This window comes from Carcharodon carcharias, chromosome 16 (assembly GCF_017639515.1).
Source record: "Carcharodon carcharias isolate sCarCar2 chromosome 16, sCarCar2.pri, whole genome shotgun sequence".
Taxonomy (NCBI): Eukaryota; Metazoa; Chordata; class Chondrichthyes; order Lamniformes; family Lamnidae; genus Carcharodon; species Carcharodon carcharias.
In genome coordinates this window covers 5,351,658-5,378,108 of record NC_054482.1, presented here as the reverse complement: position 1 = coordinate 5,378,108, position 26,451 = coordinate 5,351,658, and the positions used below count along the sequence as shown (strand labels likewise).

At 40.7% G+C, this 26,451-nt stretch overlaps 1 protein-coding gene across 2 annotated transcripts in view; it reads left to right on the top strand.

Annotated features, from left to right (window-relative positions):
• Positions 1-26,451, top strand: part of dennd1b (DENN/MADD domain containing 1B) — a 277,534-nt gene that overhangs the window by 193,364 nt on the left and 57,719 nt on the right. For both annotated transcript variants that reach the window (XM_041208107.1, XM_041208108.1), the window contains 3 exons: positions 823-868; positions 8,057-8,158; positions 21,180-21,305. In XM_041208107.1, the coding sequence (XP_041064041.1) occupies positions 823-868; positions 8,057-8,158; positions 21,180-21,305 (274 nt within the window). The remainder of the gene's footprint in view (positions 1-822; positions 869-8,056; positions 8,159-21,179; positions 21,306-26,451) is intronic.

The window sequence follows — 26,451 nt, the reverse complement described above, 5'->3', positions numbered from 1 at the left end:
CTTGGTAGTCCTTGCACAGATGCAGTTTTTGAATTCAGTTTATTACAGCAGAGTTACTGTTTACGGGATAACGCATAACAGTGGCAGTATTTCCACAAGCCTGGTTTCGTGAAATGGGAGCAATTATTTGTCACTTAACTTCCCTGCTCTGCATAATGTAAGGACAGTAATTGCTACAGGAAATCACATAATTAACAAATAAAATCCTTCAGCGAAAGCAGGCCTTGTTAACAGTTGCCCATCTCAATTGTAATTTGCGTGCCAAAGAAACATTACTTCATAATTTACCCATTTTTTCCATTTGATCAAAGTGTGGCTGTGCGTGCACGACTTTGGCTTGCACTGTTACATGTATAAGCCTCCGGCTGATAAATATTTTGTACATGAAGCAATTCTGAGATAAATAACACTCAAATTCTTAATGCACTGCAAGCATATCCTGTTTAAATAATTAGTTTATTTTGAAATATGTTTAAATAATGAGTTTATTTTGAAATATGTTGCATCCTATGTTTTTAAATGCTCTCCATCCATTTTTGTGTATGTTTGATCTAGTTGGCAGGTAGTACAAAAGCAGTGTAAAGGTGATTCCTTTTTGCCTCCCACTGTGATTATCCCTCATTTCCTGCGCAGAAGCATTTTCCACTTGTTTTCCCATGATGGCATGTTAGAGTTGAGAAGCTCTAGGTTTTAAGTGTGCATATGTTGTTCACATTGCAGACCATTGCTTCACAAGCAGTCTTGCCCTTGATTTTCAGTCATTGTGTCCTGATCATAAATGCTTCCTTTGACGTATCAAGTTTGTTTTGTTTTTTATTCCAGTGCCCCCATGCCCTATCTGGTTGGAGTTCACCTGAGCTTAATGGAAGTAAGTTGAATATTTTTTGCTATTTTTAGTAACCTGTGCTGACTCGTAGCACAGAGATCTTAATACGTGGCTTAAAGGGCAGAAAGTGCATGTTGACTAACTGTCAGAGTCACAGTGCCATCAATAATGTTGCAGTCTTAAGTTACAAAAGTTGAAAACATGCTTAATAAATACTGTTAATGGATGGAAAAGGTATGAATCATGGGACTGTTCTCAAGATATTTGAGAAAATGGAGAAAACATTTAAATTAGAGAAAGCAACTTTGCACTAAGCGGGGTTTGCTATTCGATAATTAACCATTTTGCTGAACGTCTTGACTTTTAGATTTTCAAGACAGTGACCCACTGTACAGTTTGCAAACGCACTGCCTCATGGTAAGATGAGGGGCTGTCCTTCAGCAGAATGTTTCCTGGAGTCCTTTGAGTTTCATTATAAGATCTCTGTGGGTAGAATTGTACGCAAAGAATGTGCGAAGAGTTGGTCTCTGCCTATAATAGTTTAGCTATCAAGACAATGTTATCAATCAATCTCTAATTGTTCACATGAAGTTTAGAAAAATGAACCCAGAAATAATATTTAATTCTTAGGTTGCAGAATAACCTTCATGATTTATGTCGTCTAGAATCAAATGGCAAACAAAACAATCATGTTATACATAAGGAATTAAACCATCTTCTTGATGCTGTATATTTTTTCATTGCTGAAGTTGTGTTCTCTCTATAAACACAGTTAAAAATATTGCACTAGGGAATTGGGTGGTATGGTGCTTTAGGCATTGCCTTTCACTTCTTAGAAGAGGTACAAATCCAGCCCCGTTTCCTCTCTCTGTTGCTTTTAGGGATCCATGTGAAATATATTTGGCAGTCTTGTTTTCTAGTGGGCATGAACCAGGATGGATGATGTAGGAAATAGTAAAAAAAAAAGTTGTCATGTTAGTGTAGCAGGGTATATTGTTCTGAAGCTGGGGTTGAGGCATACTATTACATGAGAATAATGGGAAACTTACTCTGCATCTGGCTGTGCTGTACCTGACCTGCTGCTGACACTGGATGCCTGAAATATGAGGAATTCCAATTCCCAGCCACTGACATTCCACATCTTGTTGAGTACAAAGAAAAATGCTGTATTTTGCTGAGAAGAGTTGAGAGCATAATATTTGCTGCAAACATATATATTGAAGATTTAAACTCTGTTTTTTAAAAAATTCTCCTTTCTCACCTCCATGCAATAAGGTGACTGTGTTTATGTTCCGTAAACTAAAATTTGGAGTGATTTTAACTCTGTACTCCTTACACTGCAGCCTTGCCAGTAAATATTCACGTGGACCTCTTAGGTTAAAAGCAAGCTAGTGTAGTGTGAGCCATGAGGAGACCCTGAAAGAGCTGTGCATTATTCTCAACATTGTCTGTACTGTATTTAGGGCAAACATTTGTTGGCCTGCAGTTTACTCATTGAGCACAACCTGCAAGTCATGTCTGAACCTGCACCCATTCTGCTGATGTCGATCCTCTAGGGGAGCCAGTGGTGTAGTGGTAATGTTACTGGGCTAGTAATTCAGAGGCCCAGGCGAGGGCTCTGGGGATATGGGTTCAAATCTTGCCATGGCAGCTGATGGAATTTAAATTCAATTAATCAACCAGAAATTAAAAGCTAGTCTCATTAATGGTGACTTGGAAACCAGTATTGATTTTCGTAAAAACCCATCTGGTTCACTAGTATCCTTTAGGGAAGGAAATCTGCCCTCCTTACCCAATTTGGCCTACATGTGACTCCAGACTCTTGAATTGCCCCTGAAATGGCCGGGCAAGCTATTCAGTAGTATCGAGCTGCTACAAAGTCTAAAAGGCATGAAACCAAAAGGACCACCCGGCATCGGACCTAGGCCTAACAGCACTGCGGGTGTCCCTATAACTCATGGCTGCAGCTCACCATCACTTTCTCAAGGGCAATTAGGGATGGGCAGTAAAGGCTGGTCTAGCCATCAATATCTGCATCCTGTGAACGATAAAATATAAAAAAAACATACAATATGCCCAAATTCAAAATGGGCACCAATTGGCTTACATGCAGTTTAAACTACCGAGGCCAAGTGAAATGCCAAACCTGCATGTTTACAGCCTTAAAATCAGAAGTTTCAACTCATTTAACCATCATTGATGCGCATTAGACACAACGTGTTTAAGAACCTGCAACCAGGGAAACGTTTCAATTTTTAATGTGACTTGTACTTAAAAACTGGATTAAAAGAAACATAATACAGAGCAGGTCTCATTAAGGATAATCTTTTAAATGCTCAAAAAAAGTGCAATTAAAAGACTAGTAGAATGACTTTGTTTCCTACTGTGCCTGAAAAGCTGGTGGCAATGTTAAGAGACCCCCCTTCCTGAACAAGTGCAATTGGAGGATGGTGGCATTTGAGAGTCAATGGGGTAGCCAGTTTAGTGGGTAAGGATTCATTAGGGCAAAATGCTTGATCGATGGACGTAAAAAGGCAAGGAGACTTGTGTGCATTGTAGTTTTGCCCAAAACACTATGGCCTTTTAAGCCATGTAATTTGTTTGCACCCAGATTGTGCATATCTAGGCAGAAAAATGCAGAAAAAATTCCAGGATGTAGATTCTACTGTTGTTAACACAACAAACTTCATGAGCAATATTCCCCCCCCCCCATTTGGGGGTTGTGTGGGAGCAGGCATGGGTGGGTGGGCGGGTTTCCAATCGGCACCCCCAATTGGGGGCGTGCTGCTATTTTATGTGGGCGGGCCAATTAAAGCCCCCCCCGCCCCCAGCGAGATGTCAGCTCGGAAGCGCTGTGCGCTCCCTGGACAAGCAGGAGTGGGGGGGGGGGATTCCCTGAGCCGGGAGTGCACGCTTTCGCGCATGCACGCGAGGGAGCGCACAGATCTCCCTGAGACAAGGTGCTGCCTCAAAGAGATCGCTGGAAGCTTCAGAATTTTTGGAAGGGTTGAAAAAGTAATTCAGTGTCACATGAGGGGACAGGTCAATTTCTTTTATTTCACTATTTTGTAAACATTTAAAATCCCTCGTGAAACCTCGTCCCCCCCCCATCGATGAGGTTTCATGTTTCTTCAGAAGCCCGCCTGGACTCCCAGTTTCCCCGTCAACCTTAAGGTCCGTTGATTACCTCAATTACTTAATTAATGGCCTTAAATGGCCGGTGACAGGTTGACGGGCGAGTGGCCGACTCGGTTCCGCGCACACCAACCTGAGAATGTAAATGATGCGTGGGTGATGTCGGGACGCCCGCCCTATGTCACCCCGCGTCATTTTATGCGTCGGCGAGTGGGCCCCACCCCCTGCTCACCAACCGGAAGGTGCAACCCCATGTTTATATGCTGTATCTACAACAAAGTGGGCACTGCTATGTTCTGAATGTTTTCAAAGCTATTTTTATTCGGATTTTTCCCTGAAAGATATGATTTAATTACGTTTTCCAAGTTTCAGGCACTTGGTTAGGATGTATACACTAGTTTTAACTTTTCCTGCATTAGTTGGCATACATACACAGACCTGGAATACCCTGACCCATTTTGGTGTCCTTATCTGAGGAAAGCTATACTGGCATTTGAGGCAATCCAGAGAAGGTTCACTAGGTTGATCCCAGGTATGGGAGGGATTTTCTTATGAGGAGAGGTTGAGTAGGTTGGGCCTGTACTCATTGTAGTTTAGAATAATGAGAGGCAACCATATTAGAACATATAAAGTTCTTAGAGGGCTTGACAGGGTAGCTGCAGAGTGGTTGTTCCCCCTTGTGAGAGAGTTTAGGACCAGAGGGCATAATCTCAGACTAAGTGGTTGTCCATTTAAGATAGAGATGAGGAGGAATTTCTTCTGTAAGAGGGTAGTGGACCTGTGGAATTCTTTACCGCAGTGGGCTGTAGAGGCTGGGTCGTTAAGCATTTTCAAGGCTGAGATAGACAGATTTTTAATCAGTAAGGGAATCAAGGGTTATGGGGAAAAGGCAGGGAAATGGAGTTGAGGATTATCAGGTCAGCCATGATCTCATTAAATGGAGGAGCAGACTTGATTGGCCGGATGGCCTACTTCGGCTCCTACGTCTTATGGTCTTACGGCCACAGGCTTCACCAATTTTTAGAAACAAAGGTCCATAAAAATCATTTTTAAGAGAATATTGACAGAAGTGAAGCAAGTGAGTCTCTCACATCTCCACAAATGATGCTCCCCTCAGAGTCAGTATGATTTGACATAAAAACAGAAAATGCCGGAAATACTCAGAAGGTCAGGCAGCATCTGTGGAGAGGGAAACGGAGTTAACGTTTCGAGTTCACACCTCGAGTCTGTATGACTCTCCTTCATACGGACGTGAGGCGTTAACTCGGAACATTAACTCTGTTTCCTTCTCCACAGATGCTGCCAGACCTGCTGAGTCCTTCCAGCGTTTTCTGTTTTAATTTCAGATTTCCTGCATCCGCAGTATTTTGCTTTTATGTCAGTATGATGTGATTGGCAATAAATAACATATATCATTTCACAGCCTTCTGTAGATCTTTCTGTGGCTGGAAAATTAAATATTTTCTTTATTGAAATGATTCAGACATACAGTCAAAAGTATTTAGTTTTCTTTACAAGGTAAATAAGAACTTAGGAAAAAAGCTGGAGGTGCAAAGTTGTTTCTAGAGCACTGACACTTAATGATCAAGATCCACTTAAAGCTTCCTACTAGACAGTGAGTTTTCCTTGCAATTTTATAGCTATTCGAACAATGCTGAGACACAGGTGGCTCTCTCTTTCCTCTTCCCTTGTAAGAGATGCTTGTGCTAAGCTCTCAAAAGAAAGGATTTTAAGAGGACTAAGACAGATAGCCATGGTCATCGTGTTGTGTTTTCTTAAGATGTTTAAACGTTCCAACACCTGCTCACAGCTGATTTAGGATTCTTGTGTAATTATATTTTTTGCTGTGTATTTTTTACCGAATCTCTTCACATTGTTGCCCTTGCCCTCGCTCCTTGGTCACTTTTTCTTGATAAGCGACATCAGTAGTTGCAATTAAAACCATGGCCATTTATTGTTTGTTCTCACCTATGCTATGCCGTCCAAAACTTTTGGATATTTATTAATTAATGTACTCGTGTTTTATTCATAACCCTCACCCTTCCACAGGCTCCCCTCAGGTACCTTACTAACATTTATCCCTTTGGAACAGAAATTCATCCAGTCCTTTTCCTATTAAAAATCTACCATGGTTTTCTGTTCCACCACCCCTGCCAGTAATCTGTTCCACAATGGAAGAAATTAACTCAATTCCCTGATTTCCTTTCACAACTTCAACTTTAAACTGTCCCCCTAAACTTTGGACTTTGAACCCAAAAAAGAATGTTGATAAAAATCAAATTTTCTGTGCCCGTGAATATTTTGAAGATCGCCATCCACTTTGGAGGTCAAAGTCCCAGCGTGGGCAATCTTTCCTCTTTATTTTGGCCCACTATCTTTATTCATTCTTAGGATGTGGGTGACACTGACAAAACACTATTTATTGCCCATTCTCAGGGCAACTGGAGGTGACAGGTAAAAGTTAGTGAACCAGTTGAGTTTTTACAAGAATCTCATAGCTTTCATGGCCAGTTGTTCTGGTGCCAGCCACTTTGTTATGGTGGCATTTGAACTCATAATGCCTGGGTTACTTATCCAGTACCATAACCACTTGTATTTAGGATATTTTATATTTAAGAATTAGTGTCTTCAATCTCCTCTGGACTTCATCTCATGATCATGCAACTTCCCTGTAATATCAAGACCCAGAACAGTACTTTGGTTGCAGCCTCACTGAGATACCTACTTCAACATCCTTAATTATTCAACCCATTCTATTTGCTTTCTCCCCTCATCTCCCCCAAAACACTGAACTGATGCTTTCATTGAGGAATCCACCTAACAATCCAGATCACTTTTCTAGTGTTTGAGCTCTTGATTTTTCCTGTACCCGCATTGAATTCCATCTGCCACTCTTTTGTTGCAATTTGTGTAGATTCTTTTGAATCATCACATATCGGTTAGCATCATAAGCCATTAAAGTGGTATTATCTGCAAACTTGGATGCTACCCTGTCCTCCAGTTCATTTATAAAAGTTATAGATAACAACGGTCCTGGTCCTGACCCCTTGTAGGACTTCACAGTAACACATTTCTATTCTGACGTCTTCAAATGCATCTCTGCCCTTTGCTTTCAACCTTTCAGCCACGAATAGTTCAGCCCAGTTTCTTTTTAACCCTGCTACTCAGTGTGCTGTGTAGGGGAGTGTCACATGACTTCCTGAAATCCATATGGTTAAATTAATTGTCTCACCTTCATCCATCAGATCTGTAAGCACCTCATAGAATTACAAGGCATCCAATGAGGTCTTATTTGATTGCAATGAATTCCTGAAGGCATCATTGGACATAGGCTGTTCAGAGACTTGAACGTATTCCACCATTTAATTATATTATGGCTAATCAGCACCTCAATTCCACTTACCAGGCTTTGATTCATGCTCCATGATGCTCTTAGCTGATAACTACCTGCTCATTTCAATGTGGAAAGAAACATGACTTAACCCCTTTGACTTTGTACAGCAACCCACAGGAGCAGTACCACAGCTCAATGAGTGGATTTGCAATCTCAGCCGGCTCACCGTGCACTGTGGATGGAAATTGCCAGAGCCTGGACCTGTGTTTTTTTTTTGCTTCATCTTCCTAAACCTTTCTATTATGCCTTTTTAATCAGTGGTAATGGGTAACCACCTCTTGAATGTATAACTTGGAGCTAAGCATCAAATATGTAAACTTGTCTTCAGCCCAAATGTTGCCTGATTCACTGCAGAATATAGTTGTGCATGTATGATTTCATTAACCCAACACTTAGGGGGTGATGAGTACTTGAAGCTTTTTTATCTATGTGGAAGTGACTTTACCCTCTTGGCTGTACACAGCAACCCGTAACAGCAGTACTACTGCCACCACACACCTGAGTATGGACAGACAATCTCCATATAAGTGCTCAGTTGCTGGAACTGCTCCCCTCTGGGAGAACACAGCTGGCTGATAATATAGCAATTGTGGAAGTACAATTTTTCCTTTCACAACCCGAAGACCACAGGCCTTTTGTTAAAATAATTGAAATAATATTTACAACAATGCCGAGCAAATTTTCTCTTTTCCTTCCAACAGAAGGTGAAGAATAAAGCTTTAGATGATGTGATCATATTAAATGTAGATACGAACACACTGGAAACACCATTTGATGACCTTCACAACCTGCCTAGTGAAGTGGTAAGTCAAAATGGTACTATGCTCTATTTCAATTTCATTAGCTCTTTGTCATGATGAAGCCTTTTCTTTTGTAATCACAAATTGGAAGATGTGAGGGGTTGGGTTGAGTAGTACCAAGTCTGCTCTTTTTTTTGTGAAAATCAGGAGCTGCAAATTGACTTGTATGAGAGCAGAATTATTTTCAAGATTTTGACTATGGCTGAAGTGAGGTTTTGAATAGTGCAGCCAATTGTAAATGAAGCTCATGATCCGAAAGATATCTGCATTCATTAACTGTAGCTTTTTTAAAATGTAAGTCTCTTCATCTTATACTTAATCATTAAATTACAAAGTATGCATTTCTGTCTGCCTAGTGGCATTTCTTGCTGAAGAATGAGTTGAGTTGTGAAGGCAGCAAGAAGAAGGGGGCCAATTATCAGCTCCTGTTTCCCTGCCACCTGCCAGCTCTTTTTCCTTTAATTAATGTTCAGATGGCACCGGTCAATATAATAAGAAATACTTTTACAGTTGGGGTCACAAAATTGATCCTTTGATCTCCAGTATTCTGAAACATTTGTTTCTGTGAATTATTAGTTTTCCGGTTCAGTTTAATTTTCTTATCTTCTGACAACCATTTTCAATGAAAACACATTATTTGTTTTAAAACTGACTACTCTCTATATTGCTCAGTGTTCTGTTTAGGAAGCAAATGACAGTTTCAACTTGCCAAAGAAGTATACTGCTCTAAATAGGAAGAGATGGTTAAAATATAGGCTTCATTTTTGCCAATGAAGTCTGATAAATGAGGTGTCGGTTGCTCCTCTGCTTTGATCTTGCATTGCTTTTCCGGGTTTATAATGCTTCAGGGTGCTTAGTATTCCATGTTTTAATTTAAGTAAACGGCAAGCAAAACTTGTACAAAATGTGACATGTCCATTTCCGAGTATCCACCATGTTGTTTTCCCTACAATTTCGTGTAACTTTGCAATCAACCAATATAATTTATGTTCAATGTTTTGATTACATTGGGTTTCCCTTTGCTTTTTGCCCTCTTTACCCCACCCCCACTGGCAGAAAAGGTAATTGTAAAAATATTACGAGTGGGGCTCCTGTTGATTTGCGTAAAGCTGCTACAAGATATGTTTAGTTACATGTGAGTTCATGTCGCAAGGATTTCAGTCCATATGGAGTCTATTATTAGGTCAGTTTTTGTATTGGTCTCAGTTGTCATAAAGGTCAGTGGGTCACAGTTGTCCTGAATTACTGAACTGTTTTCAAGTAGACGCTCTGCTATGGTGTATGCTGTCATCTTAATAATGGTCTCTTGTCAGATATTCACACATAATATTTAAGAGTTATTGACTATTAGAAATGTTAGTTTTGTTAGTAGCGATACCACTTTGGAAAATACTCTGGATTTCCAGATGGAAACATAATTCTTGCATTTGGCCTCCAGCAACCTGTTTATTTACCTTGTTGCTGAATACTGCTGTGCTCATGTAGCTTAATAATGTACAATTCAAATTTTTTGTTAGATTTTAATTGCATTAATAATTCTGAATTACAAAGCGCATGTCTTGTTCTTAAACCTAATATTACAGTCTGCAGAATGAATCCATGTAAAAATGAATTGTTGGAAATGCCCTGTTAGTTTCAAGCTTTTCTAGCTTCCTTGCTTGTACCACTGCATATCCCCTTAGTTGGTAGCTTTTATCAGCCACTGCTGTGGCCTCGCTACAGGGAGCAGGCTGTGGTCATGGCAACTTGAAGATAAATAGTTTGGTTCCAGTATAATTCATGACTATTTGTTTTGATTACTTAAAGAATGATTGTTGGGATATTCGAAATATAAACCTACTTATTCTTGCCACTGGTGTGTTGCATGTTTTGGTACTTTCCATTAAGCAAAGGTCTTCTGCCTTGGCAGTTTCCCCTGTAGTGATTGCTGCATAAGGTGGTGGTATATATCAAGGATTCACTCATCAGCAATTTCACCAAAACGATCGCAATGTTGTAAAATCTCCGTAATCTTCCCCTTTTTAAACCCATTGAAGTGAATAGTGTATACGGCTGTTACTTGGTGTCCTATCCGATTTAGCTTCCTAGAAATCAATTGAGTCTGCATATTTTCAGCAAAGAGGTGGAGAATGATTACACTGAGCATGTTTTTAAGGGATAAAAACAAAAATCTGCGGATGCTGGAAATCCAAAACAAAAACAGAATTACCTGGAAAAACTCAGCAGGTCTGGCAGCATCAGCGGAGAAGAAAAGAGTTGACGTTTCGAGTCCTCATGACCCTTCGACAGAACTAAGTAGAACTTAGTTCTGTCGAAGGGTCATGAGGACTCGAAACGTCAACTCTTTTCTTCTCCGCCGATGCTGCCAGACCTGCTGAGTTTTTCCAGGTAATTCTGTTTATGTTTTTAAGGGATATCAGTTAGAAGAGGAAGCAACTTTTCAGCTTTCATCCCGACATGCTGTCTGTCGCAGACCCTGGTGTAAGTACTTCAAAGCTTTTCAAATGTGAATTCACATCACTTAGAGTGTCTGCAAGGACTTCATTTTCAGTTTGGTGAAGTTCAGGTGCACCAGGATTCCAAGTACCCCACCTGCCACCACAGCACCCCAACTCCCAATGTTGTCTAAAATATTGTGAAATAATCTGGGATAGGTTAAAATCTCTGTGTCAGGTGGATAAGAAAAAGTTCTTTAATGAACACAGCATGTAGTAAACTCTGTCTCCAATGAGTGAACCACCATCGATGGGAGAGCTACAATAAGCCATCAGATGGTTGAGAAACAACAAAGCTTGTTACCCCAATGGTATTCCAGCTGAGGTCTTCGTGGCTGGTGGGCTTTTGCTCACAGCAAGACTCCATGCACTCATCCCATGGATTTGGGAGGAAAAGGAAATCCCACCGCCCCAGATGTGCTCAAAGTTGTGGGTCAAGAATCGGCCTGTTTGGTCACACAGCAGAAACTCATGACTCTGAGTAGACGTCTCGCCCCAATCTAAGCACAGCTGACAATGAGTAAACTCAACAGTGATTTCCATCTATAAACTAAATGCAACACAAAAGCTGTGGTGCAGACAAGGTGACAGTTCTTCTGTAAAAAAAAAAATAGTGAAAGATAATGGCAAGCTGGGTTACAGGAAAATATCATCAATGTACCATGTGGGTCAACCTGCCAATAATTTGTCGTGTTTATACATAACTAAATTACCCAAACTGTACTGCTTCAGTCTCTCTTTGATTTAGAAGCGAGCACAAACACAGATAATATCACTCAGAAGCTAAGCCGTTGCAGTGGTATGGCTGTTGTCTTCATATCCAGACCAACTTGAATAATAGCAATAACACGAGAGCATAAGAATTAGGAGCAGGAGTTGACCATTCGGCTGCTTGGACCAGCTCCGCCATTCGTTAAGATCATGGCTGATCTGATTGTGGCCTCAGCTCCGCTTTCCTCTACGCCCCCCCCCCATAACCCTTGAGTCCCTTGTTGATCAAAAAATCTATCTAACTCAGCATTGAATAAATTCAGTGACCCGGCCTCTGTAATGTTTTGAGCTATACTTTTACTTAAAATATCTAAGTTCCTAATTCTCAATTTATAACAATAGGTCCTCAGTTGTGCATAACCTAACAAGGTAGGAATGACCAGTATTTATGAATCAAGTAGGATTTATTCAGCAAGGTGTTATATATACTTAACAAAAGCAGTGAAAACAGTGTCGAAGTTTCTTATCTGTCAAGGCTCTAGGGTTCCTTGAATGCTCCCAACACAGGCGATGCCTTTCTTCTTCTGTTTCTGAAATAATGTTGAACTGAGTCACAGAAGAATTACACCACAGAAGTAATGGTAAAACTTTGCCAATGAGTTCTGAATTTTCAACTTGTATCCTTAATTCTGACTGTTCCTCTTCTCTTATTAGGAAATAGCTGAGTTACCTCTTTTGATTGGCTTAGTGTTGCGGACAGCAGAAGCACAGGCAAACTATACCTATTTCCTCTTACCACCTGCCCATAAGTGGAAGGTGTGTTGAGTTACTTTTTAAAATATGCAGTGGCCTGGTTTCCCAATCTCTTGGCTTGCATGATCCAATTTACTAATAATCCACAGCAAACTCGTGTTATGATTAACTCAAGGTTAGTTTATTTCACATTCAAATAACCTGGGAGAGGAGTGTCCACAACTTTCCACTCCGAACACATGAAAATGTGTGTGTGCAACACACACACACACACACATGCAGGATAGAAAAAGGACTTTACAAGATCCACAAATGACAAATGAATATTAATTCACGCGATTTCCAGGGTCCGAAAAGTCAAAGTCCAGAGGGTGTTTGTGACGGGGTTCAATTCCAATGAGTTTCTAATTGGAGATAACAACATGTAAATCCTTGAGTCAAATGATACAGCAGCACGATGGGCTTTCCATGTTTACACCACTTGGCAGACATTGATCAGAGACTTTTAAAATCAAGCAGGCTTCATGGAGTTGAGAAGTGGTAACCGAATGCTTACTCAGCCAGGCTGCTGGTGACTTTTCCATTTGATGTTAAAATAGCAATCTGAGGATTTCTCAGTTCTCAAAGGCATATACAGATTTCAAAATTATCACTTGAGTCATGCGGCCTTCTTTCTCCACAGTGACTTTAAAAGAGATGTTTATCCAGTGTCTGGATCTGGCTTTGATTTCAGGACTGATATTGTCCCAGTCATTAGTTTTTGAAAGAATTACCATCCATATTGAGGGCCTGGTGTTTGGAAGCCACCATCTAGACAGACCCACTGCCTCTGCTAGCAAGGTGACCCTATCAGATGCTCATTATGCTGCTCATCTTGCTGCCTTTGGTTCCCCTTTGAAATGAGCTTGGACAGTCCCAGGTGTAGTATGAGTCTGTTAGCAACCCTATAGGCATGACGAGTTCTGATGTGCGAGTTTCCTGGTCTTTAGTGATTATAAGGGATCTGCGCAATGAGGTATGAGATTCCAGAAGCTGAGAAAATAATTATTTTGTTCTTGTAACTTCTGGGGTGTAGCTGTCAGACAAAGACCAACCTTGTGGTCATGTGACATGTAGCTGCTATCTTGTTTGGTTCAGCAGAAAGTAATTTTTTAAAATAGCAAAAAAGAATAAAGTTCTGGGTTTCTTTTCATATCATAGAGAACCCAAAATTAGGGTAGGAGTCATCTGATGCCACCCCACTTCTGTAACCAGAGCAATGTAGGGCAGAGACAAATGTCCATCTCTTATTTGGGCCCCAAGAATGATGTTCCACTGTGAACAAGTATAAATACAGAGCAGTTGTCCAAACAATGTTACATCCCCCTTATCAATAATACGAATTGTTGTAAACAATTCATATAAAACACTAATGTATTCCCATGAATACTTAAGGAAATTAAGAACAAATGTTAGCAGTGATTCCGAGCAAGATATCTTCATGATAACTTCATGAAGTATAGGTGTCCTGTCCTACAATTATGGTAACCAAATAAAGGCATTTAGTAAGCAAAATCCTAATTAAAATATATCTTGTTCAAAGATAAGTTCAAGCTGCTGAGTTCAAACCTTTTGCTTATTTCGTTAAAGCTGATAAATCTACACATTGTGCAGAGTGTAATTAAAACAAGTGCAACAGCGTGGACCCAGACCTTTTTGCACCTTTAAAGTCATTTGGTTCATCAAGAACAGTTCCTCGCAAGTAATTGCCTTTAGTTCTCGGCCTGCCTTAACTGTTAATTGTCTAACAGAAATTCAAACTGAACAAGGTGGCTAAAGTACAATCTAAAATGTTACTTCAAACCAACATAGGACCCTAAAAATTAGCAGTATGATCAAAATCTTTCTTCCACAGAGCAGTGGAATGTGAATTCCACAGACTAATGACCTTCAGGGGAAAAAAATTCTCATTTCAGTCTTAAATGGGAAACCCCAAATTTTGAAACTGTGTCCCCTAGTTGGAGACTCCCCCAGAAGGGAAAACATCCTCTCAGCATCCAGCCTATCAAGTTTCCTCAGGATTTTATATGTTTCAATAACTTCACCTCTCATTCTTCTAAACTCCAGTAGGTATAGGTCCAACCTTCTCAACCTTTCCTCATAAGATAACCCTTTCATCCCAGGAATCAGTCGAGTGAATCTTTGCTGAGCTAATGCAGTTATATCCTTCCTTAAGTAAGGAGAGCAAAACTGTACACAGTACTCCAGCTTTCATCTTACCAAGGCCCTGTACAGCTGCAGCAACACTTTCTTACTTTTATACTCAATTACCCTTGCAATGAATGGCAATGCTTCATGTGTCTTCTTAATCTCTTGCTGCACCTACATGCTAACTTTTTGTGATTTGTATACCAGGACACCTAGATCTCTCTCTACCATAATTCTGCAGTCTCTCTCCATTAAAATAATATACAGCTTAGCTTGCTCCCAAAGTGGACAACTTCACATTTTTTCACATTAATTTCCATCTGCCAATTATTGTCCCACTCATTTAACCTATCTAAATCCCCTTGTAGACTCTATCCTCTTGAAGTGTTAGTTTCCTAACTATCTTTCTGTCATCAGCAAATTTAGCTCTCATACCGTCTTCCAAGTCATTGATATAGATTGTAAATATTGAGGGGCCCCGGAACTGATCCCTGTGGCACTCCACTAGTAACAGTTTGCCAACCTGAAAATGACTCATTTGTCCCTTCTCTCTGCTTCCCAGTAGTTAACCAGTCCTTTATCCATGCTAATATGTTACCCTCTAAACCTTAAGCTCTTATTTTATGTAGTAACCTTCGATGTAGCGCTTTATTGAATGCCTTTTGGAAATCCAAGGATATCACATCTACAGGTTTCCATTTATCCACCTTGCTTGTTACTTCCTCTAAGAACTCCAATAAATTAGCCAAACATGATTTCCCTTTCACAAAAACATCCGGACTCTGCCTGATCACATTATGATTTTCTATATGTCCTTCTTAATGATGGATTCTAGCATTTTCACAGTAACAGATGTTAGGCTAGCTGGCCTATAGTTACCTGCTTTCTGTCTCCCACCTTTCTTGAATAGAGTGTTACATTAGCAATTTTCCAATCCACTTGGATCCTTCCAGAATCTAGGGAATTTTAGAAGATCACCACCAATGCATCTACCATCTCCACAGTAACTTCTTTCATAACAGTAAACACAGACATAAATACTAGTTTAACGATTCTACCATTTCCTTATGTCCCATTATTAATTCCCCAGTCTCACCCTCTAAGGGACCAACACTCACTTTAGTTACTCTTTTCCTTTTTAAATATTTGTAGAAACTCTTGTTGTTCATGTTATGTTCTTTCTCTCCAACTCTAATTTCTCCTTTTTTTTTTAGTAATTCTTTGCTGGGTTCCAAATTATGTCCAATCTTCTGATTTACCACTAATCTTTGCAGAATTGCACTGTGTTTCTTTCAATTTAATACCATCCTTAGCTCCCTTAAGTTAACCACAGACAGCGCATCCTTCTCCTAGTCTTTCTTTCTCAATGGAATATATCATTGCTGAGAGTTATGAAATATCTCCTTAAATGTTTGCTACTGCTTCTCTACTGTCCTACCTTTTAACCTATTTTTCCAGTTCACTTTAGCCAACTCTGTCCCCATATCAGTGTAATTGCCTTTAATTAAGTTAAAGACACTGCTCTTAGACCCACATTCCTCACCCTCAAACTAAATGTGAAATTCTATCATTTTATGATCACTGTTGCCTAGAGGCTCCCTTACTATGAAGTCATTAATTAATCCTGTCTCATTGTGCAATACCATGTCTAGAAAAGCCTGCTCCCTAGTTGACACTAGAATGTACCACTCTTTTAAAAAAAAAAGTCCTGAATATACTCTATGAATCACCTTCCAGATTACCTTTGCCAATCTGATTCATAGAACATGTACGATTAAAATTATCCATGGCTACTGCAGAACCTTTCTTACAAACCACTGTTATTTCTTCCTGTATACTCTGTCCTACAGTGTAGCTACTGTTAGGAGGCCTATAAATGATTCCACACATGACTTCTTAGCTTTGCTATTTTTATCTCTACCCAAACTGATTCTACATCTTGATCTTCTGAACTAAAGTCATCTCTCATTACTATAACAATGTCATCCTTAATTAACAGAGCTACTCCTCCAACTTTTCCTAGCTTCTTGTATTTCCAAAATGTCAAGCACCCTTGAATATTTAGGTCCAGGCCTTGGTCACCTTACCACCAATAACATCCTCCAGCAGGTTTGTCCAGGAATTCAAAGGTAGATTCCAGGAAGCAACTCCTGGAATTTTCTTTGTTGAGGAAAGTAAGTTTGGGTAATTAATTAAAGAAATCTCACTTAAGGAAATCTTCCCTAAAATTCAGAGAAATAACGTGGAGGAAGTCAATATGGGGTTTTTTAAAAAAATCAATCTTCCAGTTAAGAAAGGATGACGCAATACGATTTCAGGTTTTAAGATCTTGACTGTAAAAAAAAGACAAAAAGCACCATTGACTAAACACTATCTTTGTAGGCAACTTCTATTTTAAATTACAAAACAGAACATTCCCCTTTTCTTTGTGCACAACTAAAAACACACTTCATAGATATGCTTTACACTGTCCTTTTAAGTAGCCATTCCATTCTCCTGGAACCAGTCCAAGGTGATTCCTAGCCCCCAAGGGTTTGCTTCTATTCACTTCCTTTCTCAGCCTGGGAACTTTTAATCTTAGAACTGTCTTTCACAGTGAGGTTTTTTCCCCTTGGAGATTCTTCCTCTAGCACAAGCTAGGCAGATTTTCCAGCTTCGCTTTAACCCCTTATGAATTCAGTCTTTTCAGTCTGAGCAGGAGCTCCCACCTGCATTTCTGCGTGGTGAACCACAGTGTCTTGCTGCCTACAGCAGCTCTCCTTTCCCAGATCCTGGCAGACTAACCTTGTCTGAGAATTTTCAGGGATGTCTTCTTTTTAAGTTTTTTCACAGGATGTGGACGTTGCTGGCTAGACCAGCACTTATTGCCTATCCCAAATTGCCCTTGAGAAGGTGGTGGTGAGCTGACTTGTTGAACCGCTGTGGTCCATATGTTGTCGGTACATCCATACTGCTGTTAGGAAAGGAGTTCCGTGGTTTTGACCCAGTGACAATGGGAGAATGGTGATATAGTTCAAAATCAAGATGTTGTGTGGCTTGTAGGAGAACTTGCTGGTGATGATGGTTCCCAGGGTCTGCTGCCCTTGTCCTTCCAGTAGTAGAGGTTGTGGGTTTGGAAAGTGGAGTCGAAGGAGCCTTGGTGAGTTGCTCCAGTGCATTTTGTAGGTGGTATACAGTGCTGCCACTGTGCATCACTGGTGGAGGGAGTGAATTTTTAAGGTGGTGGATGGGGTGCCAATCAAGCAGGCTGCTTTGTCCTGGATGGTGTTCTGCTTCTTGAATGTTGTTGGAACTGCACTCACCCAGGCAAGTGGAGAGTATTCCATCACACTCCTGATTTGTGCCTTTTAGGGAGTGGACAGGCTTTGGGGAGCGAGGAGGTGAATTACCCGCCACAGAATTCCTAGCCTCTAACCTGCTCTTGTAGCCACAGTATTTATATGGCTAGTCCAGTTCAGTATATTGATAGTGGGAGGTTCAATGATGGTAATACTGTTGAAAGTCAGGGGAAATGGTTAGATTCTGTCCTGTTGAAGATGGTCATTGCCTGGCACTTCACACTTGTGTGGCACGAATGTTACTTGCCAATTATCAGCCTAAGCCAAAATGTTGTCTGGGTCTTGCCGCATATGGACACAAATTGTTTCAGTAGCTGAGGAGTTGCGAATGGTGCTGAATATTGTGCAAACATCAGCAAACATCCCACTTCTTACCTTATGATGGGAGGAAGGTCATTGATGAAGCAGCTGAAGATGGTTGCGCCTAGGACAGTCTCCTGAGGAACTCCTGCAGTGATGTCCTGGAACTGAGATGATTGACCTCCAACAACCACAACCATCTTCCTTTGTGCTAGGTATGATTTCAACCAATGGTAAGATTTGCTAGTGATCCTTGATGCCACACTTGGTCAAATGCTGCCTGGATGTCAAGGGCAATCACTATCACCTCACCTCTTGAGCTCAGCTCTTTTATTCATCTTTGGACCAAGGCTGCAATGAGGTCAGGAGCTGAGGGGCAGTGAGCAGATTATTGCTGAGAAGTATTGTTTGATAGCACTATCTTCTACCATTCCCTTCTCAAAGCCCATCTTCATGTCCACATGAATCATGCGTGCCTTGTATTGAGGTAGAAATGTTGATTCCCTATCCTTGAGACTCCAACTCTTTTTATCTTGGAAGTAAATTGACAGTTTAACGCACAACTGTTTACAACCTGAAATTCTCAACACCTTTCTTGGTCTTAGGAGACTCTGTCTATCCAGCTCCCATTGTCTTCAGGTACAAATATATTGTTGCTTGTTCCCAGTAATTCAATCTGGGTCAGCTCTAATCTCTCACAATCAAACCACTCAAGGTTGCTAAAACAAAAACAGAATTACCTGGAAAAACTCAGCAGGTCTGGCAGCATCGGCGGAGAAGAAAAGAGTTGACGTTTCGAGTCCTCATGACCCTTCCACAGAACTGTTCTGTGGAAGGGTCATGAGGACTCGAAACGTCAACTCTTTTCTTCTCCGCCGATGCTGCCAGACCTGCTGAGTTTTTCCAGGTAATTCTGTTTTTGTTTTGGATTTCCAGCATCCGCAGTTTTTTGCTTTTAACTCAAGGTTGCTGTCAGGCAGATTTAGAACAGGGCACATGACACCCTTCATTTTTACCTAACTTAAAGATACAGTCCCAAAGCATAACAATCTTATAAATCTCATAATTATAACACTATGGAAGTTATGACAGATATTGTCATTTGATATCTCTGTTTATAATTGTTTCCAAAAAAACAGGTTTTACCCTAAACACCAGAGAAATCAGAACAAAACAAAATCATTTTAATTGTCCCAGATCCAAAAGGCATACATCTTGCCCCCGATTCTTCTGGTAAACTTGGTTAAAAGGACAAGCAGTTGTTAACATTTTTTGTCTAGGATGTTCTGATTTGGAAATTATGCTGTTGTGCTCACTAAAGAGGAAAATCCTAAAGTTGCTATTGTACGCCTATTTCTGATGGCAACAGAGGTTCAGAAACAAGTGCTGTCTTGCCTGCTTTTTTACGTAACAGTCAGAGGAGACACAAACCAAAAAACACCAACCAACTGGACACTTTACCTCAAGTAAAGGCTGCTGATTATCATGTTATGATGTTCAAATGTTGAGGTTTAAGCACAGTATAATCTGGACAATTTGCCCTTGTTTTCTTTCCCATGTTTATTTCAATAGGACAGCTTGTAACTTGTCTTTAAAAAGATGAAGTAAGTGGATGTGAAAAAAATGAGATTTAATATGACAATAGATTTTAAATGTAACTTGCTGCAAAATGATCATTGCCACTGATAATGTGGCGTTGATAGATCTGTGGCAGTTCTGTCTGAAGAAGTATTCTTTTGTCATTGGGAAGTTCTTAGGTAGAATAAGCAGTATTTTCTGAATATTCCAAAATTCTGCACCTTGCCTTTGGGATGCAATTTATAAGTTTTCCAGTCAGCACGTTTCCAATTAAGTCGTTAGACTCCTCTGTTGGTGAATCTCAGAAGTTTCTTCCAGGATACTTTACCAAACTTTGTCCTTTTTTAAAAAAAAGCTTTATCTCAGTTGGTAGTGTTCATGGAATCTGCCCTTGTGCACAGGCATTGTTTTGTTGCACCAATTGAACAGACTGAGAATATTGATATTTCATTGCTTGATGGTTTGCAGAATGAAGCCACAGTGTTGTGTCAATTAAAAGAGCAGAGAGATTTCAGTGAATTTGTATGTTCTTTAACCTCTCTCATCACGGCAATATAGATTATGTACTTCACAACCTGTGCTGAAGTTAATTGAAAAAAACTTAATGAGCCTTGGTACATGCAGTCAGAGCACTAAATGAATTGGATTTCCAGACTTTCATCTGTAGCTATCAAGCCTTGATGTAAATTGAAAAGATCACAGCTATTGGGAAAAGACCTATATTGTAAAGTCCTTTCTGCATAGATTATGAACATCATAACTCAATGATTTTTCCATAAAAATATGGCTATAATTGGACCCTATGGGGGTCCATTTCTTTGATCAGATCACAGTAACTGTGACTTTACACTGAAAAATGTCACTGCTGTAAAGGTTTATCACCTGTAGAGCTTGGTTTTCTCTGATGCCTTGTACTGAGCTGCTTATCTTTATTAAAAGAACTATAATGAGTAATTAGACAGCAATCATTATTGAAGCAGGAAAGGAAATTGCATTCAATATTTTAACAACAATAGATATATTTTCTCATTACTCTTCCCATGTATTTGAGACTGTTGGCGCTTTTGTCCCATGTACCATAAATTGCATGTTAAAAAATTATGAAATATAACGCCTAATGATATTTTCTTAGTGAAAATTTGGTCGTATTTTATTGTGCAGCAGGTGTTTCTTGCAATTAACTGAACTCCATTTGATTTCTACTTTACTGTGGTCTGAATAATTTTTGAGGCTTTTTGAAGAAAAGGTTCTATTTCTGGAGCTATTCTTACTCTAAGCAATTTAGGCAGAGTAGTGCATCTATCAGTAAGAAATAGCATTTGATGAAAAGAGCTACTTAAGAAGTTTTCATTTGGTCTGGACATCTTAATGATTTACCACATTCTAGACATGATGGCACATGTTGTATAACTCCAGCAAAGTTCTTTAGCTCACAAACCATACAGTGCAAGGCAATTGGACTCAAAGTCTTGAGAAAGTTCTCTCAATGTTTACCTTCGGCATGTCCTTGTCAACCATGTGCTGTTTGTTTATAGTCATTGAACAGCAGGCACTCAGAAAAGGATAAGAGCTTGCACACCGATACCATCTTTGTTTCATGTAAATTTTAGTCGTTTTTTCTCTTGAAGAAATGTTAATGGAATATTTCCCTTCTTTGTACAGGTCGCATCCTTGAAATACAAATTGAAGAAGCAGTCAACAGCTACTGGTGATGGAGTAGCAAGGGCTTTTCTTAAGGCACAAGCAGCACTATTTGGCTCCTATAGGGATGCACTCCGATATAAACCTGTAAGTATTTTTTGTTAGTCATTCATGGTATGTGGACATCGCTGGCTTGGCCAGCATTTATTGTCCATCTGTAATTGCCCTTGAGAAGGTGGTGGTGAGCTGTCTTCTTGAATCGCTGCAGTCCATGTGGTGTAGGTACACCCACAGTGCTGTTAGGGAGGGAGTTCCAGGATTTTGACCCAGCAACAGTGAAAGAACAGTGATATAGTTCCAGGTGAGGATGGTGAGTGGCTTGAAGGGGAACTTCCAGGTGGCGGTGTTCCCATTTATCTGCTGCCCTTGTCCTTCTAGGTGGTAGTGGTCGTGAGTTTGGAAGGTGCTGTCTAAGGAGGCTTGGCAAGTTCCTGCAATGCATCTTGTAAATGGTACACACTGCTGCCTGTGTGCGTCAGTGGTGGAGGGAGTGAATGTTTGTGGATGGGGTGCCAGTCCCCGGGCTGCTTTGTCCTGGATGGTGTCAAGCTTCTTGAATGTTGTTAGAACTGCACTCATCCAGGCAAGTGGGGATTATTCCATCACACTCCTGACTTGTGCCTTGTAGATGATGGACAGACTTTGGGGAGTCAGGAGGTGAGTTACTCGATGCAGGATTCCTAGCCTCTGACCTGCTCTTGTAGTCACGGTATTTATATGGTTAGTCCAGTTCAGTTTCCGGCCAATAGTAACCCCCAGGTTGTTGAAAGTGGGGGATTCAGTAATGGTAATGCTTGGACTACAGATCTTAGATCTGATCCTTTGGTTGTGGAATCGCTTAGCTCTGTCTATCGCTTGGTGCTTATGCTGTTTGGCATTCAAGTAGTCCTGTGCTGTAGCTTCACCAGGTTGACATCTCATTTTTAGTTATGCCTGATGCTGCTCCTGGCGCGCCCTCCTGCACTCTTCTTTGAACCATGTTGATGCCCTGGCTCAATGGTAATGGTAGAATGAGGGATATGCCGGGCCATGAGGTTATGGGTTGTGGTTGAATCCCACTGCTGCTGCTGTGGCCCTAAGTGCCTCATGGATGGCCAGTCTCGAGTTGCTTGATCTGTTTGAAATCTATCCCATTTAGCATGACGGTAGTGCCTTGCAATATGATGGAGGGGATCTTCAATGTGAAGACAATGCTTCCTCTCCACAAGGACTGTGCGGTGATCACTTCTACTGATACTGCCATGGATAGATGCCTCTGTGGCACGCAAGTTGGTGAGGATGAGGTCAAGCATGTTTTTCCCTTTGTTGATTCCCTCACCACCTGCTGCACACCCAGCCTAGAAGCTATGTCATTTAGGACTTGGCCAACTTGGTCAGTAGTGATGCTACTGAGCCACTCTTGGTGATTGAAGTACCTCACCCAGAGTTCATCCTCTGCCCTTGCCACCCTCAGTGCTTCCCCCAAGTGATGTTCAGCATGGAGGAATACTGATTAATCAGCTGAAGAGAGATGGTACATGGTAATCAGCAGGCAGTTTCCTTGACCATGTTTAGCCTGTTGCTGTCAGACATCAGACTTCATGGATTCCAGAATCGATGTTGAGGACTCCCAGGGCAACTCCCTCCTGACTCTATACCACTGTGCTGCCTCATCTGCTGGGTCCATCCTGCTGGTGAGACAGGACGTACCTAGGGATGGTGATGTTGGTGTCTGGGAATATGGCAGGCTGCTGCTTGACTAGTCTGTGAGACAGCACTAGCCCCCAGATGTTAGTCAGGAGGACTTTGCAGGGTCGAAAGGGCTGAGTTTGCTGTTGTAATTTCTGATGCCTAGGTTGATGTCTGGTTTCAGTGACTTGTCTTTAGCACTTTCATACAACTGAGTGTCTTGCTCGGTCATTTCATAGGGCATTTTTAAGAGCCAACCACACTGCTGTGGTCCTGGAGTCACATGAAGGCCAGATCAGGTAAGAACAGCAGATTAGTGAACCAGATGGGTTTTTGCGACAATCGACATGGTTTCATGTTCATCATTAGACTTTTAATTCCAGATATTTTATTGAATCAAAATTCTACCATCTGTGTGGTCGGGTTCAAACCCCGAGTTCCCAGGGCATTACCCTGGGTCTCTGGATTACTAATCCAGTGACAATACCACAAGGCCACTACCTCCCCCCTTTTTCTCAAGATAGAGATTTAAGAATCTCTATTCTTCTGTTGGCTTAAATGCATATCTGACAAATGAGTAATATTTATATTGGGCCCCCATGGCTTTAATGTGCATTTTTTTCCCTCCTATTGTCGAGTCATGTTTACAGTTCAGTGTAGTTTTTACTGTTGTTCTTCTCAGTTGCATCTGCAGCTGCAAAAACAGAATGGTCCAGTCTCCTAGCTTCTTATGGTTGTTATCTGCTGCCCTTTGTAGCTGGCTGGAGTTTTGATTTGACCTACGGCGAACAAGCTTTTCAAATTTTGCAGTCGTTAAGATGCAAGTTTTTTTTTTGTTCGAGTCTTCTGGTATGGTAATTTGTCCAATGACTGAAAGAAGGTACTACATGGTTTTGATATGTTCAGTTATGTGGTAGACCTTGTGTTCTTTAATAGGCTATACTATGCCATGGTATATAGAGCCTCTGCTTATTCAAACTTGTTCTATGCAACTGCATTTGTACTAAAGATCTGTGAGCCCGTCTAAATTGTGTGCTAAGTGTTGCAAACTGTGAAAGATGTTTTCAGGATTATCTATTGGGATAGGACCTGATGAGAGAGAGGGAGAGAGAGGCATTTCTTTAAGGAGCTTGAGGTTCTGGTGGGTAAAGTGGAGGCAGTGCAGGTTTTTTTTCACCAAGATTTCAGGAAGGCACAACATTGTCCCACAAAATGTAATTCACCAAGTGCCTGCTCATAGGGTGGAGGGCAAAATATTAAGCTGGAAAATGATGCTGGTGCATCATTTGGCTCATTTGTCTTCAGTGTCCTAGAAAGTAGGTGAATGGGGTTAAGGTTTTGTCGCCTTTTAATGAGGGATGGATGTAAGAGTTCACCATATAATGAACAATTATGTTGCAACATCAACTAATATGCCCTCCCTCCTCAGGAAGATTATTTATCTCTGCCACTAATATTGGTTTGTAGTTTAGATAAGATACAGTCTTGGTCACCTGATAAACCCAAAGTTGTGTCTCATGTATCTGAAGTCATGTCTGAATTCACCCTGTCTAAGAAGGGTCAGATACATGCAAACATACAAATTAATTAGGAGCAGGAATAGGCCATTCGGCCCCTACAGCCTGCTTCACCATTCAATAAAATCATGACTGATCTGATTGTGGACTCCACTCCACTCCACATTCCGCACCCCCCCCCCCAAATAACCTTTGACTCCCTTGATAGCAAGGTGAGGAACACTGATACAGTATAGATGGAGAAATGAGAAAATGAGGAAAACCATGTCTGTTAAATTTCAGCAAAGCAAAATACAGTTTTGAAAAGTTGTTGTATTGGCTTCTACATGTCTATCAGTTGGCTGAAAGAGAGCGCCCACATAATACAACTTGCACAAAGAACTCCCACATTATTGTCGATGATTGTGAAACTGTTTTCATCCCTGTTTTAAATCATAAGTTACACCGAACTCCGTGAATGTATAAGCACAGAAACATCCTCCCTTTTCTATGAGAACTGCTGCAATCTGTGAAGCATAATATGAGTTTGGTTGAAACTGTTCTCAATACACCATTTTCTACTCCCTGATCTTTGCACCTTGGTGTCTCGATTCCTTTATGCATTTTATGCCACACTTTAGGTGATAATTAGTGGAAACTGCTTTGCCAACCAGTTATTATTTTTTAAGTTTCTCACTTCCCTTTCTTCCTCAGTCATTGGTTGCCCTTCAGTATCTGTCCCAGATGTATAACCCTTGAGATTTAATGCTGATGGGCTATTCAGAAGTTGGGAGCATTACACCCAAACCATTGGTATTTTCTTTTTACATCTAAAACCATCTGTTACCCTGCACCATCACCTACATACCCTTAGGGCCTGGCAACTTTTTTCCCTTACCAAGGCAGTGTTTGCCGAGGTTAATGGTGGTTCCATTACCACCACATTAGACAAGATCATCATGGACCAGGACTATTCTGATCTGCATAGCTCAACAATTCACTAGATAAACCCATTGAACTGTTAGGACAGCTGATTTTTATTCTATTACAGTGTGATAATTGCAACATCTTTCCAACTCAAATAATTTGACTGAAGCATTTTTTTTTAACAACAAACATGGTATATCCACAGGATTGATGAGATTTCTTACCCGGTCAATTGCTTTTCAAACCAGTGGTTATAAAGAATGGAAGGCAGCCATGGGCAGGGTTGGGGAGGAAGAGGGAGGGAAGTCAGAGGTGGGGGATATGGTATCATTTAAAGGGGCAGTGGTGGGGAAATTGTCTGCTATATTTCAACTCACTGCATTTTTTAAGCTACAAATACATCCAACTCACTTTTTGAACAAAAAAGTATGGGACGCAGGAAGAAACAAGTTGATCCTCTTAACAATACTTCGACCTCTCAGTTAAAAAGCACACATTATTTTATATTGTGGAGATTGACAGTTCAGAGCTCCTTGTTATCTAGTTCTGGGACGAGGACCTTTTGCATTTTGGAGTACCTTAATTGGCTTTATTGAGAGCAGAGCACTGAATCAGCCTCCAGTCTGATCTGGAGCAACTATCCCATGGATGTTCCCTATTGCCGTACTGTGTAGAAATACTTTATTTTCTGGGCTCAGAAAGGATGAGAGCAATCCATGATGCATCATCCATCCTTGATCTCCCCCCTATATCCATTTGTTTCTCCTCTTGCTTATACAAACACCCTTACTTCACCCATTTATTGGTGGCCCTGTCAATTGTCACCTCGGGCCCACTCTCTGGAATTTCTTCCTTCATCCCCCTCTGTTTGCACCTTTAAGGCCAATCTTAAAATGCCAATCAGCAGACATTCTTGTGGCCTTTGACTGAGATTGCCAGTGTGGTAATGAAATGCAGCCAATGTAATGCCCTGAAACCACACTTAACGGGAGGTGACTGAAGCTACTTAAATTTATATTCTGCCAAGAGTTGAGATGATTAGTCCAGGCTCGATGCAAACATGAATCCAAATGGTGAAAACACAGCACACTTAATCCAGTGCAACGACTTTATCTTACTCCCCCATTGTGTTGTTTATAGCA